This window comes from Hoplias malabaricus, chromosome 13 (genome assembly GCF_029633855.1).
Source record: "Hoplias malabaricus isolate fHopMal1 chromosome 13, fHopMal1.hap1, whole genome shotgun sequence".
Lineage (NCBI taxonomy): Eukaryota > Metazoa > Chordata > Actinopteri > Characiformes > Erythrinidae > Hoplias > Hoplias malabaricus.
This window is the reverse complement of record NC_089812.1, coordinates 6,795,567-6,812,720: the sequence shown is the minus strand read 5'-3', so window position 1 is coordinate 6,812,720 and position 17,154 is coordinate 6,795,567. Positions and strand designations below refer to the sequence as shown.

The 17,154-nt window shown below is 38.2% G+C and overlaps 1 protein-coding gene across 11 annotated transcripts in view; it reads left to right on the top strand.

The window, feature by feature from the left end:
* Positions 1-17,154, top strand: part of cacna1aa (calcium channel, voltage-dependent, P/Q type, alpha 1A subunit, a) — an 86,853-nt gene that overhangs the window by 59,690 nt on the left and 10,009 nt on the right. For 3 of the 11 annotated variants that reach the window (XM_066641925.1, XM_066641922.1, XM_066641932.1), the window contains exons 38-44: positions 103-199; positions 5,620-5,734; positions 6,800-6,907; positions 9,395-9,498; positions 12,519-12,628; positions 13,339-13,474; positions 16,307-16,420. In XM_066641925.1, the coding sequence (XP_066498022.1) occupies positions 103-199; positions 5,620-5,734; positions 6,800-6,907; positions 9,395-9,498; positions 12,519-12,628; positions 13,339-13,474; positions 16,307-16,420 (784 nt within the window). Of the gene's footprint in view, positions 1-102; positions 200-920; positions 1,018-5,619; positions 5,735-6,799; positions 6,908-9,394; positions 9,499-12,518; positions 12,629-13,338; positions 13,475-16,306; positions 16,421-17,154 lie in introns of all 11 variants that reach the window. The other 8 variants (XM_066641929.1, XM_066641927.1, XM_066641923.1 and 5 more) reach the window with 8 other exon arrangements.

The window sequence follows — 17,154 nt, the reverse complement described above, 5'->3', positions numbered from 1 at the left end:
GTGTAATGTTGTTCTTTTCCTGTGTGTAATCTTGTGCTCTTCTTCCTCTGACTGTCTCTGTTCTGCATTGCGTGCTCTAACCACCCTGTATTCTTCTTGCAGCGGGCGCATTCATTATAAGGATATGTACAGTTTATTGCGAGTAATCGACCCCCCTCTGGGCTTAGGAAAGAAATGTCCTCATAGGGTGGCCTGCAAGGTTTGACTTCCATTAAAAACACATAATAGCACCTGCTATAAGCATCCAGAATGGAATGAATGTCGCTTTACTTTTCTTTTTTTTTTTTTTAAGTCCCTTTTTGACAACATTTTCTTTTTTATGTACACTCACCATTTCGACTTGCATTCTGATATGACAAAGAGAATGTGCAGGACAATGCAGACACTCATGAAAGAAGCATGGAAACAAAGGGAAAACTCAAATTTTTAAAGAAGAAGAAGAAATCTTTCATCTTTGACATGTTTTTATTTACGTATTTTCTTGGTTTCGCTTGTTAGGCCTAGTTGACATGGTAGCGTGCATTGTTCTGGGGGGAGGGGGACAGAAACTGCATTGACAAAGTGTCCACCGTACCGTCCTGCACTTCTATGCAACCTGACCCCTCCCTTCCCCTCAACCCTTCCGTTGTTTGCATAGAACGTGGTTTAAGCACAGAGATTAGCTAGCTAGGGCTCTCTTTCTCCTCCCTTCTTTCTCTCCTTCTGTCACCAGTCATTGACCAGCCTAGACTGCCTCTTTCCTTCACTGGCCCAAATAACCTTCTTTTTTTTCTCCTCTCCCACACCCCCCAACCTTCTCTTCCCTTTCAATTTTTCTTTCCCTCCCCCTGCTCATGCACCCGATGTGGTCGTTATGTTTTATTTTTTAACTTTATTTTATATTATTTTATTATTATTATTATTTTTTTTCGGTTGCCCAGTGGCAGGATCAGTTACAGGGATATGTATGACATGCTAAGGCAAATGTCACCACCATTAGGCCTGGGGAAGAAGTGCCCTGCACGGGTTGCCTACAAGGTAGAGGGTCAAACTCCGAGCGGCTAGCGTTGTGTGTCGTAAACCTGTTGGTGTTTTCTACCTCCTCTCTTTTGTTTCCGTTGTTGTTTCTCCTCCCCTCTCTTTCTTTTTGCCCTCCTTTGTTATCTGATGTGAGGCAACTGCTGTTGTGGTTCGATGGAGTTGGGGGCTTGTTAGGTGTTAGCCAGGCCGATCCACAGGGAAGCGGGAACGGACGGGCCTTCTCAGCGCTTTTGCACCGCATCAGGGTCCTCACAGACAGGCGACATACAAATTATATTACTTTTTATGTAGTCTAGTAACAAAACCCATGCAAACTGTAGTTTAAAATTAATTTTAATATTCAATTTTTATTATTATAGCAATATTTCTCCTAGACATGAAAAGCTAATCATAGACTACATAGGATTATTAATGGTGAAATTCCATTAATTTTGCAATTTAAGAATGTATTTAAAAGTGTGCATATGTTATATCCTTCTTGTGTTTAAAACAGCTTAAGCAGTTGTAAGTAGTTTTAGCCTTGAAGCACTTTGCTTTACGACTGATATATGTAAAATCTTATATTGTGCCTTTTTAAGAAAGCAGTCCAGGAATGAACCAAGCTAAATTACTGGAGTCTAAATAAATGGGTATTTGTAAATTAGTTGGTTTGCATAATGCCCCATTCTGACCAACAGGACACAGAGAAACTCTTAAACTCAGTTTATTTCAGTTTGATTCTGTGGTATGCGTCTTTTAATCTAATGCATTAAAGCAAATACCAGTGCTTTAATGTAGTCCTAGGAAATACAGGAAATGATTTTGAATGAAATTACAAAAATAAGATCTCTTCAGTGCTTATAATGTGGTAATATAGTATATGATTCATCACTGAAAGAGACAATGAATGACACATACCTATGCATCACCCATATGTCTCACATAAACACATTCAGACACAGACATGTGTGCGTGTGCAGCAGTGGTGGGAAGGCCTAAAGGACTTCAGTCCTCCGCGTCCCTCAGCCCTGTGGATGGCGCTGTCCGAGGAACTCTGGCCTTTTTTTTTTAACACTGTGGACCAGCTCTCTGTCTCTCTTCTTTCTTTTTACAAACACACACCCAAAACATACACACACCAACTAATTCTCACTTTAATTTGAAGCTGTAGATCATAGGTACTTTAACAGTAGCATCAAAATTGTTCTTGAAGCAGTCAGTTTGAGGAGTGCGTCCAGTATTTTGTTTAGTTTTGTGACCAAAAATCCAACCTGAATCCAAGCCCAATGTTTTCACGAAGACTTTTCCTTCTGTCAATGCAGTTCTAATCTGTTTCCGGCCCCTCCTCTTTGCATTCTGTCTCGCCCTTTTGCATGGCCCAACACTTGGGGCACTGCCATCCCCCGTGCCCTCTGCTCCTCACCCCACACACACATGCAGCCAGGCGGGTTCCTATAAACAGGAGCATGCCTCACTCTTTGTAACCACTAGGTGGGTCCCAAACCTGTTTTTCCTTTTCATTCTCCTATTCTGTCCTACTACATCTTGTCTTTATTACACCTGGATACCCAAATATGTCTTCACCAGTCCACCGACTGTCATCATAGGTCCAGGAGATGTCCACACTCTCATTACACCATCCTTGATCTCTTTCATCCATTCTCAAGTAAAGGGGAATTCAACCAGATCTCCATAATTTAACGTGATGTCACTTTTGAAAATGTATTAGTGGTGATACTGCCACTGTGGTTGGCAGTAATGAATGTAATAGAGGCATTTTGGCATGATATAAAACAAAAGAAAATAGATATTCTAAATATAAGAAGTGAAAAAGCGTAGCTAATACATATGGCATTAGCAAGATAAATAAAATATGAGTGTTTTGTACAGCATTTTTATGCAATAAGCTCATATGTGGTTGCTCCTATTTAAATTTTTTTTTTTAATCACACAAAGCAATGCCAAGTCCATGTCCTTTCAGTCTTTATATTAATATCTTGAATCCTCAAGATGTGTTTATTACTAATATGTCTAAACTGGTTTAATAACCTGAAGGCTATGTTGATCTAACCTGAGATTCCCAGTTAAATTATAACATACATGAAAGTTTTACTTTAGCAAAATAATTTTATGTACAGCACTAAACCGAGGACTAATAAAAATTTATGGAAGCTTACTAGAAATTGCCATGAATTATGTAGAGTAGTTTTCTCAAAGAGACTTGGTTTTGCAGTTCCTTAAATGACATATTGTAAACCTAAAAAGCCAGCATTTTTTGGTTTGACATTTTATGCCATAGAAAAACTTCAATTTTTGACCATACCACGGATATTTCTTATTACATATCATCACATGCTCTACCTCTTTTATTCTTGTCATGTTTTCATGGCTACTTGTTTGTATCTTCTTTGGGCACCTTCGCTGTCTCAACGTAACATCTGTCCCACCATCCTCTACATTCATATTCCTCCTTTGCTCCTGAACACTTTCCGCCCTGCACACATTTTGCCCTGCTGTTATAGGCGGTCGCTTTCGTTCCCGTTCCTCTGAGACATTACATTGTAGCCTTCCAGCTTTACTGCAGCTAACCGGATCCTCGGTCTTAGCTCATCCTTATTCACAAAAATGACTCACAATGCCTTTTTTTATTGCGTTCTTGTTTTTTTTTTATATTCTTTTCTTTTCTGGAGAATGCTGCTCTGACCTAACCCAATAGCCTGCACCCGTTTTTCTTCTATTTTTTATTTTTATTTTTGCACTGAGAGACCAGAGAATCTGGATCAAGCTTTTCTTTTACCCAGAAGCCCATCTGATTGAGTCTCAATGACAAGTACTAAACCGAAATGAATGAGCTAGAATGAACCGAACGGACAATGCTTTCTGTGTTCGGCTGCACTGCTGCTTGCTGTAATTGCATGTTGGACATGACGCATGTTGCATGCTGCCAGGTGTGTAGGAGATGCATGGGTTTGTGAGGGTGGGATGGGTAGGGGAGGTCACTTGTTTCTGCATGGCTTTTGTTGGTGTGGGCCACAGGAGCTATGGTCATTACCAGCAGGCATTTCACTCTAACGTCATGATGGTTTGTGTTTGCTAGAGCCTAAGTTGGATGGACCATACATCAAAACACGGATGGCTAGTCATTCATTGTTTTGGATGTTGGTTCATCTAAGGCTCAGGCCTTTATTTGGTGAATCTCCCTGAGGGAAAGCTCATTGACTGACAACTGACATATGATGTTAAAGGACTATTCCAGTGATTTTTATACTTTCTAACTAGCATCCTAGCAAATGAACATTTATTATTATAAGTGAATTCAAGTGAGCAGGTTTTCTATTCCTTTTATTTTTAATGTAAACAGAGGCATGTTAAAAATATTCATGTAAATATAAAGCACATTACTGAAGCATAAGTTGCTGGAGTTTTCCTTTAGTTCCCTCTTATATTTTAGTTTTGACTACTGTTGACTAGGTGCTTTTAAGGGCATTAAATCATATTTTAAACCATAAAAACAGATAACTAATATTATAAAACAATTAAGGAACACATGAGCAGCCTTTGCTAAAGAGGGTCTAGCAAATGCTTAAAGTTTGTCAGGGTTTTGTCCTCATTCTTACATATTCATCTTCTCTCCTTTAGGAGACTTAAAAAACCAGTCAAACGTTAGGACTCAAATAATGGATATTGTCTGACATTTGGAGATGATTTAAATACTGCTGTTAATTACAGATATTTTACACAATGCGGAATCTTATAACATTTTCCAAAAATGTATAAATCTTTCCAAACGTTTGACTGAATGGACACATAGTAGTGCCAGATTTCTGATATATTTGGATCCATATTAGCTGTACTATATGGATCTTGGGATCTATGTTACATAATTGTATAGAAGATTTTAAATTGAATTACAAATTAAATAGTACAGCTCTTTAGGAATTCAATTTTACTGTATTCGGTGGTGCAACAGGGAGTATCACTGTCACACAGACCCAGGGTCCTGGGGTTGAGGGTTCGAGCCACACTCCAACTGTGAGGAGTTTGTGTGTGTTTTCCCCGTGTCTGTGTAAGTGCTCCGGTTTCCTCCCATGGTCCAAAACCACACGGTAGGAGGATTGGCTACTCAAAAGTATCCATAGGTGTGAGTGAATGTGTGAGTGTGTGTTTTACCCTGTGAAGAACTGGAGCCCCCTCCAGGGTGTATTCCCGCCTTGCGCCCAGTGATTCCGGGTAAGTTCCGGACCCACGGTGACCCTGAATTGGATAAGCGGTTAGAGACAGTGACTTAATTAATTAATTAATTAATTTATATCAAAGAAGCAAATTAATTATTGCAATCCACAATGCAGAATTGATGAATTGGATACACTTTCAAAATGAATATGTTTAGTGTAATATAGGAATAGATATGTTTCTGAAGTACCAGAAAGTCATTGAGCTCCCCCTGCCTATATTCCACACCAATTCTTTTAACTTTCCCCTTAAATATGTCACACACACACACACACACACACACACACACACAGAGCATACATACACCTCCTGAAGGTTCAGAACCCTCGAGTGCTTTCAAAGCAGCACTATTCCCTCTAAATACAAAATCTGATTTGCTTCCCACAGAGACTACTGCGTATGGATCTACCAGTGGCTGATGACAACACCGTGCACTTTAACTCCACGCTCATGGCCTTAATCCGTACTGCTCTGGACATCAAGATCGCCAAGGGTGGGGAAGGTTTGGCACTGCTTTTTTACCTCCTTTCCTTCACTCTTCCTGTCTCAGTGCCATTCTTCAGTGTCAGCATTAGGGAAGGAAAGTGGCCAGAACACTCCCTGCTGTTAAAAATGAAGGTTAACAATGAAGTTTAGGTGATGACCATCACCAGTGCCATGTCACTCATAAATTTTTGAACATGCGCCAGTATTGGAAATAATTGTTACTTTTTAAAAAATGTTTTTGTGAATGTTTTGAACTAGAGTCTTTTATCACAACTGCACAATCCACAATAATAGTGCTAGCACCAAACCATGGGACAAGTTTTATCTTTTGATCTTTTGAAAATGCTGTGAAAACAACCAGCAGGTGGTGTGTCTCTGCACTTTCTTTCCCCATAGCCCCCTTTAGATCACCAATCCTCACGTCTCTACCCAACGTCTGGCCCTAGCCGGTCTTTCAAGTCTGACAGCACAGTAATGCACTAGCTATTGCTGACTGAAAATAATGTTACAGCATAAGTAATGTTTGAAAAAAGGTTTGCTTTCCTAAGTAACAAAAACCACCAATTTACTCTAAACTAATGGAACTACTGTTTTTTCATGGATATAATTTGTCTGTGAATGAAATGTGGCATGTTTTTACTTAGTGTTTTACAGTTCTGTATTTTCTTTGCAGAACTATTGTGTAAAAGCATATGAATAGTGTATTTGTGATATGTATAAAAGTTGCTACTGTTACTGGTTTATTTTGTATAAAGTTGTTGCTCACTAATGATATGTTTCTTTTGTTCGTGTGTGTGTGTGGGTGTTTTTTTTTTTTGTTGTTTTTTTTTGTGCGTGTGTCCATCCATGGGCTTGTTTATTTGTACCTTTGTAAATTTGTAAATGTTGATTATGGGATTCTTTGTTCTTTTGTAAATGTCTTACCTTTGAAAATGCATGTCTTGGGGTGTATTGTGTGTGTGTGTGTGTGTGTGTGTGTGTGTGTGCGCGTGTGCGTGTGTGTTTGTGTGTTTGCACTGGTGCATACCTGCATGTGTTTTGGATTTTTGTTGTGCGTATGTGTGCATGATTCTTTGTGCAGGTGGTGTTGATAAGCACCAGATGGACGCTGAGCTGAGGAAGGAGATGATGGCGATTTGGCCAAATCTGTCCCAGAAAACTCTGGACCTGCTGGTTACACCACACAAGTGTAAGTTGCCCAGAGGTTTGTTTGTCCGGGTTTTCACTCTCGCCACCAGAGGATGCTTCTCTCAGCCCAGTCACCGCTCTGCACCCTCTGATGAGCCACGCTGTATGGCACGACCACACACACATATACATGCACACTTATGCAATTGAACACACAGACCTCTGCACTGCGTATATTCTTCCCACAGCTAGGCTTCTTCCATTACCCCTAGAAATACATTTTAGCATCATCATTTCTGCTTCCTCAGTGACCCCTTGAAATGAAAACACATCACATAAAATGTATGTAATGTATGCCTGCAATATGCATTTAGGGACAGGAATTTTTCTTTGAAAAATTTATAATATTAAAATCTTCCCTTACAAAGACAAGAATGTTTCCTTAAACTTGAAACAGACAAAGCATGTGCATAATTTTGTCTGTGCCATTAGTTCCTTTGGACTCTCTACACACATGCAACACCTTAAGCAATAGCTTTCAGTGATTTATCTGTCAAGCATTCTAGAAAATTTAGCACAGGTTCTACCTTCAACAACACTGTAAAGATCCTTTGAAAAGCTCAACACAGAACCCTCTCATCTTACGCCAACATACACTTATTCAATGACTCCGTTTTCAGGCCCTCAAACAGGCTCCCATTTCCAGTGCCTCCGATCAGAGGGTGCCTCACTATAGATCAACTCTCTATAGATGTCTTTTCACTCCAGGGTTTCATTAGCTGAACATTTAACATTTACACTCTGTGGTAATAGCAAAACACAAGTAGGCCAGAACAATTTATAAAGGTTGTACAATCAAAGCATGAGACAGTAAAGTGACTTTGTTGTTATGCTAAAACGCCTGTGGCAAAGTCACGACATTAGTCCTGATTATGATGGGACTAACCTTTGCACAAAGCATGATGTAGAATAGCTAGCACTGTTGACTGTAAGGCATGGTTATCATATGTTTTATTATCATTTTTATGATGATATATTAAATTTACTTTGAAAAAGCATGAGAAGCTTAGAATTTACAGATAGCACAAATTAGTCCTCTGCTGTTTTTTGATGCAGAGGATTATAATTTGTTGAAATAAACGCAGCAGTGAACATGGCTTTTGAACATGCTGAACATAACTCTGCATGTGTAGATGAAGCTAAGTTGTTTTTTGAAGGCTTCTGGACATTTCACAGTGTGGACACGGTAACGCTGGCTGTGAATGAACTGTTTTCATACTATTTTACATTCTGAAGCTAAATTGAGGTATGCTTTGCCCAAAAATTTGTTCATTCAAGGTACCATTTTATAATGTAATCAGGATTGCAAATGTATTGTTTCTGTCCTGCAGCATAGTCATAATCTTATTAGAGTGTAGAATGATAAGATATTTTTTTGTACTTGGAAGACTAAGTTGTAATAAATTAAAGCTTTGTGTACAAATCAGTGCAGAACAGAATTTAAAAAGTTCCATTTCTCGCTGCTTTTACACTGTAAGACAACCCAATCAGATGTTGAAAAATCTCCTCAGTGTAGTAGAATTATTTGGGTTTCACAAGGATACATTATCATCTCTTCTGAAGGTGTAATTAAGATACAGGTGATTTTATTTTTACTGAGGTATCTGCGAGGCTGTACAATACGTCATATACATGTGACCACATGCATCATCATATTTACAAGTAAAGGGTTCAGTTTTATAGAAACCAAGGCCATGTATTCCAGTGAATTTGGGAAGAACAAAAAGAATTTGTGGGGCAAACAATGGGCAGGGCAATTGTGTTCTTTTACGAGTTGACTCTGTTCATTTATGTTTAAGATATGTGACCAAATTCAGCATCAGAATGTCAAACAGCAGTGAAACAGCCTATCTTACGTTGCGTGTACCCGATCTACATTATGAAATGGACTTCAGTCTGGATATTTGTAAATAAAATGTTTAAAATTAATGGATTTTCTGGGTTTGAGCAGTAATGTAAAGAAGTATCTATGAATAATAACAACATAGAGAATGTAAGTAACCTGTCATAACAGATTTCCTACATAATCCATAAAATGTTAATTTATCTAACCTTAATATATAAGAATGTAATGTAGTAAGTGTAATTAGTAAGAATGTAAACCATAATGTAAAGAAACATAATAATGTTTACGGTGTAATAAGAATAATTAACTGCTAATATTGCAAAATAATGTCAAATGATCACAAATGTATAATGATATCAATAAGTGTTAAATATTTTTAACCAGTTTGTGAAAAGACCTTTGGCTCTTTGTGTGTCCATGTGTAACTGAGAGGATGAGTGTGTATGGGTGCGTGTGTGTGTTGGGGCGGGGAGGGGGTGCGGGGGGGAGTAGAGATAGAGGGAAAGAGAGAGTGTGTTTGTGTGTGTTTGTCTATATTTTGTGTGTGCATGAATGTTGAACACACCCATCCCCTCCCCATATCCTCGCTCAGGGTTCATCTCCCCTCGTCTAATCGTGCAGGGTAACTTGTCCTTTTCTCAGCAGCGACAGACCTGACGGTGGGTAAAATCTACGCAGCCATGATGATCATGGAGTATTACAGACAGAGCAAAGCCAAGAGGACCCAGGCTCTCAGAGACGAGCAGGTATTCTACCATCAAAACTCTCTCTCTCTCTCTCTCTCTCTCTCTTTCTGTCCTTCTATTCCTCTCACACTTTCTCTCACCAGTTCTACTGCTCACCAACTCTGCATCCTGCATCGTGACTCTCTGCTGTGTTTTTATCAGTGTTCCATTCATTTTACAGCTACGCTGTAAAACACATTTGTGTTAACTTCAAAAAGTAAGCATTCTGGCTGCCTTACAAATCTAAGCTATGTAAAGTCTTACTCTCTATTGTTTTTTCATATTACCTGAAGTTTGATGGCAGGCAGGTTGCATACTTTTGTAGAGTCCAAACACCAAATAATTTTTACAGTGTTCATACAGTGTCCTACATTTACAGGGTCCTCGTGAACTATAGCTCTGAATTCACCATGAAGAAGTTGCACTGAATGGAATGGCCGAATACATTTCATTTTGCCTGAGTTTACAAATCGTGACATATCACCAACCTATAGCTTCTCTTTTTCCATGGAAACACGTTATATGAAACTGGCATTAGCCATCTCATATTTCACAGGAGAAAATGACAAGCTGTAGATGACCGTCCTGATGTAAATAACTGATAGCTAGAGCTTGGCAACTTGAGCAGTTTTCAGCACTGCGAGTTGACGAGGACCATCCATTTGAACCATAAATGCAACATTAAAATGTATATTTACAATACTGAGATATACTTAGGGATGGACAATAATTCAATATCAATATATTTCGCAATATAAAATGTTTCAAAATCACGATATGATTTTTAAACACGTTTTCATATATTATTTACAGCATCTGTCACTGACTGACTATCATTACAAGGCGCTGCCCAGTTCACTACCCTCAAGTGTTAAAGTTTTCCCTAAAGTTAGTTTGAAAATATTCATATTGACAAAGCCAAGATGTTTATTTTTGACTGTGATGTCATGTTTTTTGTTTGTTCTTAACAGTTTTTCTGTGACTTTTATGTTGTTTATATCAGTATTGGAATTGTATCGACTATAATTTGGAAATATACAGTGCTATAAATTTTGCCCAGCCCTAGATTTTGTCAAGCCCTAGCTGTTTTAGAAGCATAAATAAATTTGTATAATCATGATGTGGATTACATCTGTGCCATTAGGACTGATAACAAAAGCAATATGTGTGAACTGTTTTGTCAGAACTTCACACGGAGAAGCATTTTAGGTTTTAATTAAATTTTTAAGTAATCTAAATGATTTTCTAGTTTTGTTGTGTAATTTGTCATCAGTCCTGGATTACTTAGGAATCTACGCAGCACTGTCTGGATATAAACTGAAATATGTTGTACAGAGTTATATATAATAATTTTGGGTGTTAATAGAAGTTCAGATTTAGTTTAATTTTGCTTTGACAGCATTGAGTAACAAACCATTAAATCACAGAATTTTATAAAAGATGTCTCTGGAATGTGTCAGTAAATTTAAAGAAATGCAACACGGGCCTTCAGAATCTTCCTCTCCTGTGTCATCTGTAACTATACATTCATGTAAATACTTCAGACATCCATGGTCTTGACAGTCTCTTTTGTCTGTAATAGATCAGCTGCTCTCATGTGGGCTGTCTCTGTCAGCTGAGTTAACACAAAACTTAATCATAGTCATTTAATTTGTTTGACTTCTTTACAAAACCTTGTCAAATTAATAGTTATATTACCAAACATTTTTGACAGTGGCTTCACCACTCTCAGTAAATGGGTGAAAACCATAGCACAAATAAGCTCGAGACCGTGGGTGTCTTAGTCAAGTGTGAATTCTCATCTCTATCCAGCCCAACTTTTGATCTTTTTAAGTAGATGGTATAGAATAGTCTAATGTGAATAAGTGAATCCAGCTGTCCAGCATCAAATGTTCCTCTGCACATTCAGTAAACTGAAATCAGAATTGTCAGTACTGCACCAATAGGAAAAGCACTGCTCCAGTTTCTTGGTGCCAAAATTTCAAGAAAGCTGTCCTCATTGTTCTGTCTTTATGGATATTTATTCCTAATGATATTGAAATGATATTATATATATATATATATATATATATATATATATATATATATATATATATATATATATATATAATCTTTTTCCCCACTTATGGTCCTTACCTCCAGTTATCCTCCAACTCTTCCTATGCCCAACAATTCTGTCTCATGCTTGGATTTGCTAAGTGTATGTTCTGCCTGCTTAAAGCTATTATATCATATATATTATAACGTGATGTGTTAATTGTTTTTGACCAGTTCTGCATTCTCCCAAGGTCAGGGGCTTATTTTGGACATGTCAAACCAAGGTGTGGTTTCCAAACTGTGAGCTGTAAAAAAAATTTTTTGAAAGCATTCTACACAGAGAAAAGGGTGGTAATATTATATTTCTCCTCCCCTGAGGTTAATAAAATCACATCTAGCAGTTTTTAATGCATGTAAATATGCATTAGGCCTCCACTGGGCAATTTAGTTTCTTTTCACTCACAGTGCAATGAAAACTTTATCACGGTTTATTATCATTTATATAACTTACATTAACTTGTCACACTAATTCGTTATTTTTGACAACATCCGCAGACAATGTCGCTATTAAATACAAATAGACTTTCAATGTAAGTAATTTTGTGAGTATGTAGCATCTACAACATCATGCAATTTGAGCAACTAAAATTTGAGATTAGAAGTAACTGAAAGGACAATATCCACAGTGCTTCAGCAGCGCCTCATTTTAGCATCCAACTGGCTACTGGAGCCATTCATTTACTGGGATGACCAGAGTAAATGAATTCTCAGCATGGTACCATTGGCAGCCTCTTGATTGCTCAGCTCAGAGGATCCACCCATTACCCACCAGCGTCCAAATCCCAGAATGCCTTCAGGCTGACTGATCTGGCCGTCTGCTGTTGCCGATGGAGCCCCTCCCATTTGCACCTGGGGATGCTTCAAATCCCGTCCTTTCCTTCCCACCCCCATTTTCCCATCAGCTTGCCTGATACCAGCTGTAGGCCATGTTGTATCTTACACAGAATCGAACGCCATTAATGTTTCAGCGCCTGGAGCCACCATCCCCAAACCAGGAGGCAGGCCAGGGACTCAGCGGGCTTCCTGAACAGCAAACAGACCCAGCCAACAGTCTGTAAGTAAACTACAGTGTTTTCATGTGTACCTCTCATTTATGCTCTCTGCACTTTGGTCTGTCTTTACAATCAAAGAGGGTATTTGAAAAAAGAAGCTGAGGATGCTAAATAAAGCAATGCAAATAATTTACGCTGCTCTATACACTCAGTGGAATTTAAATGCAGTGATTTTTTCCCAGTGTGCTTGGATGAGTGTGTTTGTAACAAATGATTTGGATAGTGAGCATTAAATAATTAAATAACCACTGTAACTGTGCGTTCACGCTAGCAGGCGTGAAATTGCTTAAATTGCCCCAAGTTCTCTTGTGGGTGTGTCGAGGACACTCGCAGGGGTGTGCCTGAAGCTTGCCGAAATTCAGACCCTGTGTCTATGATTGGTTCAAAGAATTTCTTGCAGCCAATTGGTATAGAATGTCTCTTCATTGCGGCATATCTCATTTGCATAAAGTTGAGGAAATCTCAACTTGATTTGTCAACATGTTGCCTGCTGTTTGTCGCTGAATGTCTTCCATAAGACATAACTGGATGCTTGCTGCTTTGTCGCCTACTACTGTGAACATACAGTAAGTGGTCCTAAGATTAATAGCATGCTGATAACTCATCTTGTAACTCTACTATAAAGTTGAACAGATTAGGTACAGACTTTTGAAAGAGTTAGAGGAAAGCTCTTTTTTGTGTATGTATGTGTGTGTGTGTGTGTGTGTGTTAGGGCTGTTGATGGAGGCATCCCACAGAGTCAGTCATGGGTGACGGCCAGAGCTCAGGAGATGTCTCAGAAAGTAGGGAGTTGGAGCCCAGAAGGTCCGCCCCCAGAGGACACAGCTGAGAACCGACCCTCTTCACAGGTATCAGATAATACGCACACATATTCAGACACACTCAAGATGCTTCTTATACACACACACTGTCATGTTTACATTAAAGGCCCAGCTATTTCTTTGTGTCATGCAACATTTATTTAATGTTAAATCACAGATGTCTATTTAGAAGAATTGTTAGTAAAAAATGAAACGTTACTGTTGATAATACTGAGCTAAGTTATTTATTTGTTCTGCTAAAAAATGATGTGACAACTATCTTTCAGGACTAACAGTCTTATTAGTTGTTAAATGTATGTAAAATATGGGGCCTGTTTATATATTGACTATGGTTTTCTTTATGTTGGTTAGAGCATATGTCATGTTTGTTTTTACAACTATCACTGATTACAGAAAAATGTCATGGGAACATATGTGCAAACATGCGTCTATATTCACAAGAAATACAAACAGGCTAAAGGGGATGAGAAAATGCAGAACATTTCTTGTTTAAACCCTTTAATGCCTACACAACAAATGAGATATTTTTGTAATTTAATCTACATTTTTCCATTTAAAGGAACATTACATAATATTTTTATTTTAAAATTATAGCTTTAATATCATTGTGAGGCTTCACTGGCCTGTAATAAGGAGAATATTGCCTCTGTCTCTGCTACTTTGAGTTCACCACTGCAGAAACTGCACTATGTAAATTCTGGAGGACTGAAGGAAATAAATAACCCCTCCTCCCTCCCCCTTACTATTGATTTTAATAATATGCTGTAAAAATGAATTACAGTAGGGGGTGCACAACAAGCAAAAAATGCTTATATTACCTAGAGTTTCTTTGATTTCTCAAAAAAAAAAATAAAGCTTTTTGTCATGTGACAAAAATACCATTTGGAACAAACAATCCCTTACAGTGTGAATTGTGTTCATGCATTCAACAATGAAGGCAGATTGGAGCTTCGTTAAGTGGTAGGAAACATAGTAGCACAGAAAGTTCCAGTTCCACATGCTGATCTATTGTACTGTTACCAACATGGAAATGAACGCACACAAATGGAAGAAGATTTAAATAGACTTGGATAATTGATGGTAAGTTTTCTATTTGCGAGTGACAGAAGAATGACACATCTTATGTGGATATTTTAATACTTACACAGCAGCAAAACCAACCAAGACTTTGTGGTGCCATGCCACTTCATATATGTGTGCTGGAGACTGAGAGTCAAAAATTATTGCTGCTTCCTGCATTGTTTTTTTAACAGCTGTTTCCTAACTGTTTGTGGTGGGTATATTTTGCTGGACTACTCTGGCCATGGCTCTGATGGACCAGTCTGTCTGCCCTCCTTCCATGTACATCCAGCAGACAGTAACTGGAACCTGTGGACCATCCTCCACTTTTAAATTCTGCCATTCTCTTTTTTCTTATCGCTCCAGTTTTTCTTCCAGTTTCTCTGTGTCTGTCTCTAACAGTGAAAAGAAAAAAATATCATCCCATCTCATAAGCTCATCCATGCTCGGCTGTCTGGGAGGGATGTTTGAACCCCTCTGGACTTCCAAAGGCACTCCTGCCCAGCTCTGCTTTTGTTATTACATGCTTATTGCAAAGGGAATATGTACCACTATTTAGTGTGTGTGTGTGTGTGTGTGTTTCTGTTTGTCTCCAAACCTATAAATTTAGTTATAATTCTTAAGTAAATTATTGTGTAATGAAATTTAATATTTCAGATAAAACTAGATGAACTATACACCAGTGGTTCTTAAATCATTAATGCGAAACAGAGAAATGGTCCGTATTTTTGCTCCAACCCAATATACCGCACTTAATAGCGCACAAATTTGAATTGTCAAGGGCTTTCTTAGAATACATTGGAGGACCACTTGTTGGCAAATATAGACTATAACAATTAACAACATATATTTACATTTGAATGTAGTACAGTAAAAAAAAATAATATAATAATAATAATAATAAAAATCCTATAAGTCAGCTGCTGCAGACTGAGGAAATGTGATGTATCAATTCCTTTTTTAAACCTCTAGTGTGCTTGCATGACTACTTGTGAGAGGGAGTGGGCGAATACCTGTGTGTGTGTGTGTGTATATATATATATATATATATGTACCTACACACAAATTATGAAGTACAGTCTCTGACCTTTACGTCACCTTTACACCAAACAAGGGAATTCACCCTTTTCACATGCTGGCCATATTGCTAATCCCACAGAGGGCCAGCAAATCATTCACAATATGTAATTCAATTTCTTATATTATATACAAATAAAATGCAACTGGAATACGGCACATTTCTAACAGTTTCTGGTTTTATACCTTAAGCTTAAGGGTTTGAATAGAAATTAAACGTTAGAGATTTTCTCAGTCATTCCTTTTAATGCATTCACTGATCAACTTGATTGTATTTTTTAAATATAAACAAATGTATAAATTGATTCCTAAAATACACCCCAAAAAAAAAAACTAACTTTACACAATGTCCATGCTGAAGTCACATAGAATATTTGGACCAATTACTTTGAGAGCTGTCCATCCAGTACATATTACTTTGAATGATCTCAAACATCAACCTCTCTGGCTCAAAGTTCTTTTGCTTTTAAACATTTTTTCTCTTGATGATGATTTCTGCATAATAAGCAGAAAGGCTGGCATTCGAACAAGGTGAATAACGCTGCTATTCTCAGTCAGCACTGAGGGCACAGAGCAGAGGCTGGGGCCGGACTGTCCTGCCACATAAAGCATCTCCTCAGAAAAAGTCTCCTTCTGTCTGCGGGGTTCAGGCCTGTCTTCTGGCCTCCCCTCCAGGCCTGCTGTCGCTGGCCAATCACACATGCTCTCCCTCTGTTTCTGCAGACGGTAGAGATGAGAGAGATGGGGCGGGACGGGTTCTCGGACACTGAGCACTTCCTGCCGATGGAAGGCCACGGCAGGGCTGCTTCCATGCCTCGACTCCCAGCAGACAACCAAGTGAGCACTTTCATCCTGTCACTTTTCCCTGTCTTCCTTCTTCTTTCCCTTCCGTCCTCTCTCTCTTTCCTGTTGTCTGTCAGCCTTTTTCTCCCTTTGGACTGTTCACTTCCCATGGCTGCCTCTGTCTGCGATGAACCTGACCCTCTTTTATTAAGATATATTTTTTAGCCTGTTCAAAAATAGGAGAAGTTGGGTAGCTGGCGTTACACAAATTGGATTTAAAATTGATTACATTTTTTATATTGTACAATGTATAATGATTTTATATGTATAATGATTAACCCCTTGAACTGCCGGCTTATACTTTTATTTTTCATGTCTTGTTCAGTAACTGATCTGAATTATCCAGGGGCTGTGTATCTAAACTTGTGAATAGAAGCATGAGGACCCAAAGTATGGGCTCACCTATAAATGCTTATGGTTTAAGGGGTTAATATTGCTTTGTTTTAAAACAAAGGGTTTCTGAATTGAACTGAATAATTTTCAGTAATAATTTTATTTTTTGCTACAATACCAGACCTGGGGTAGATATTCATTTTAAGTATTTAAAAGTACTCAAAGGTGTTTGAGAAAATGTATGTAAAATACATTTTATGTTCAAACACTAAAATTTTTAAATACCCTAGATATGAAATATCTTAACTTAAAATGCATATTTGATGCAGGTACAGAATAAGACACTTCCCTTTAAGCAAATTGTACTCTTTGTTCTGTGCCTGCCCCTGGGTAGT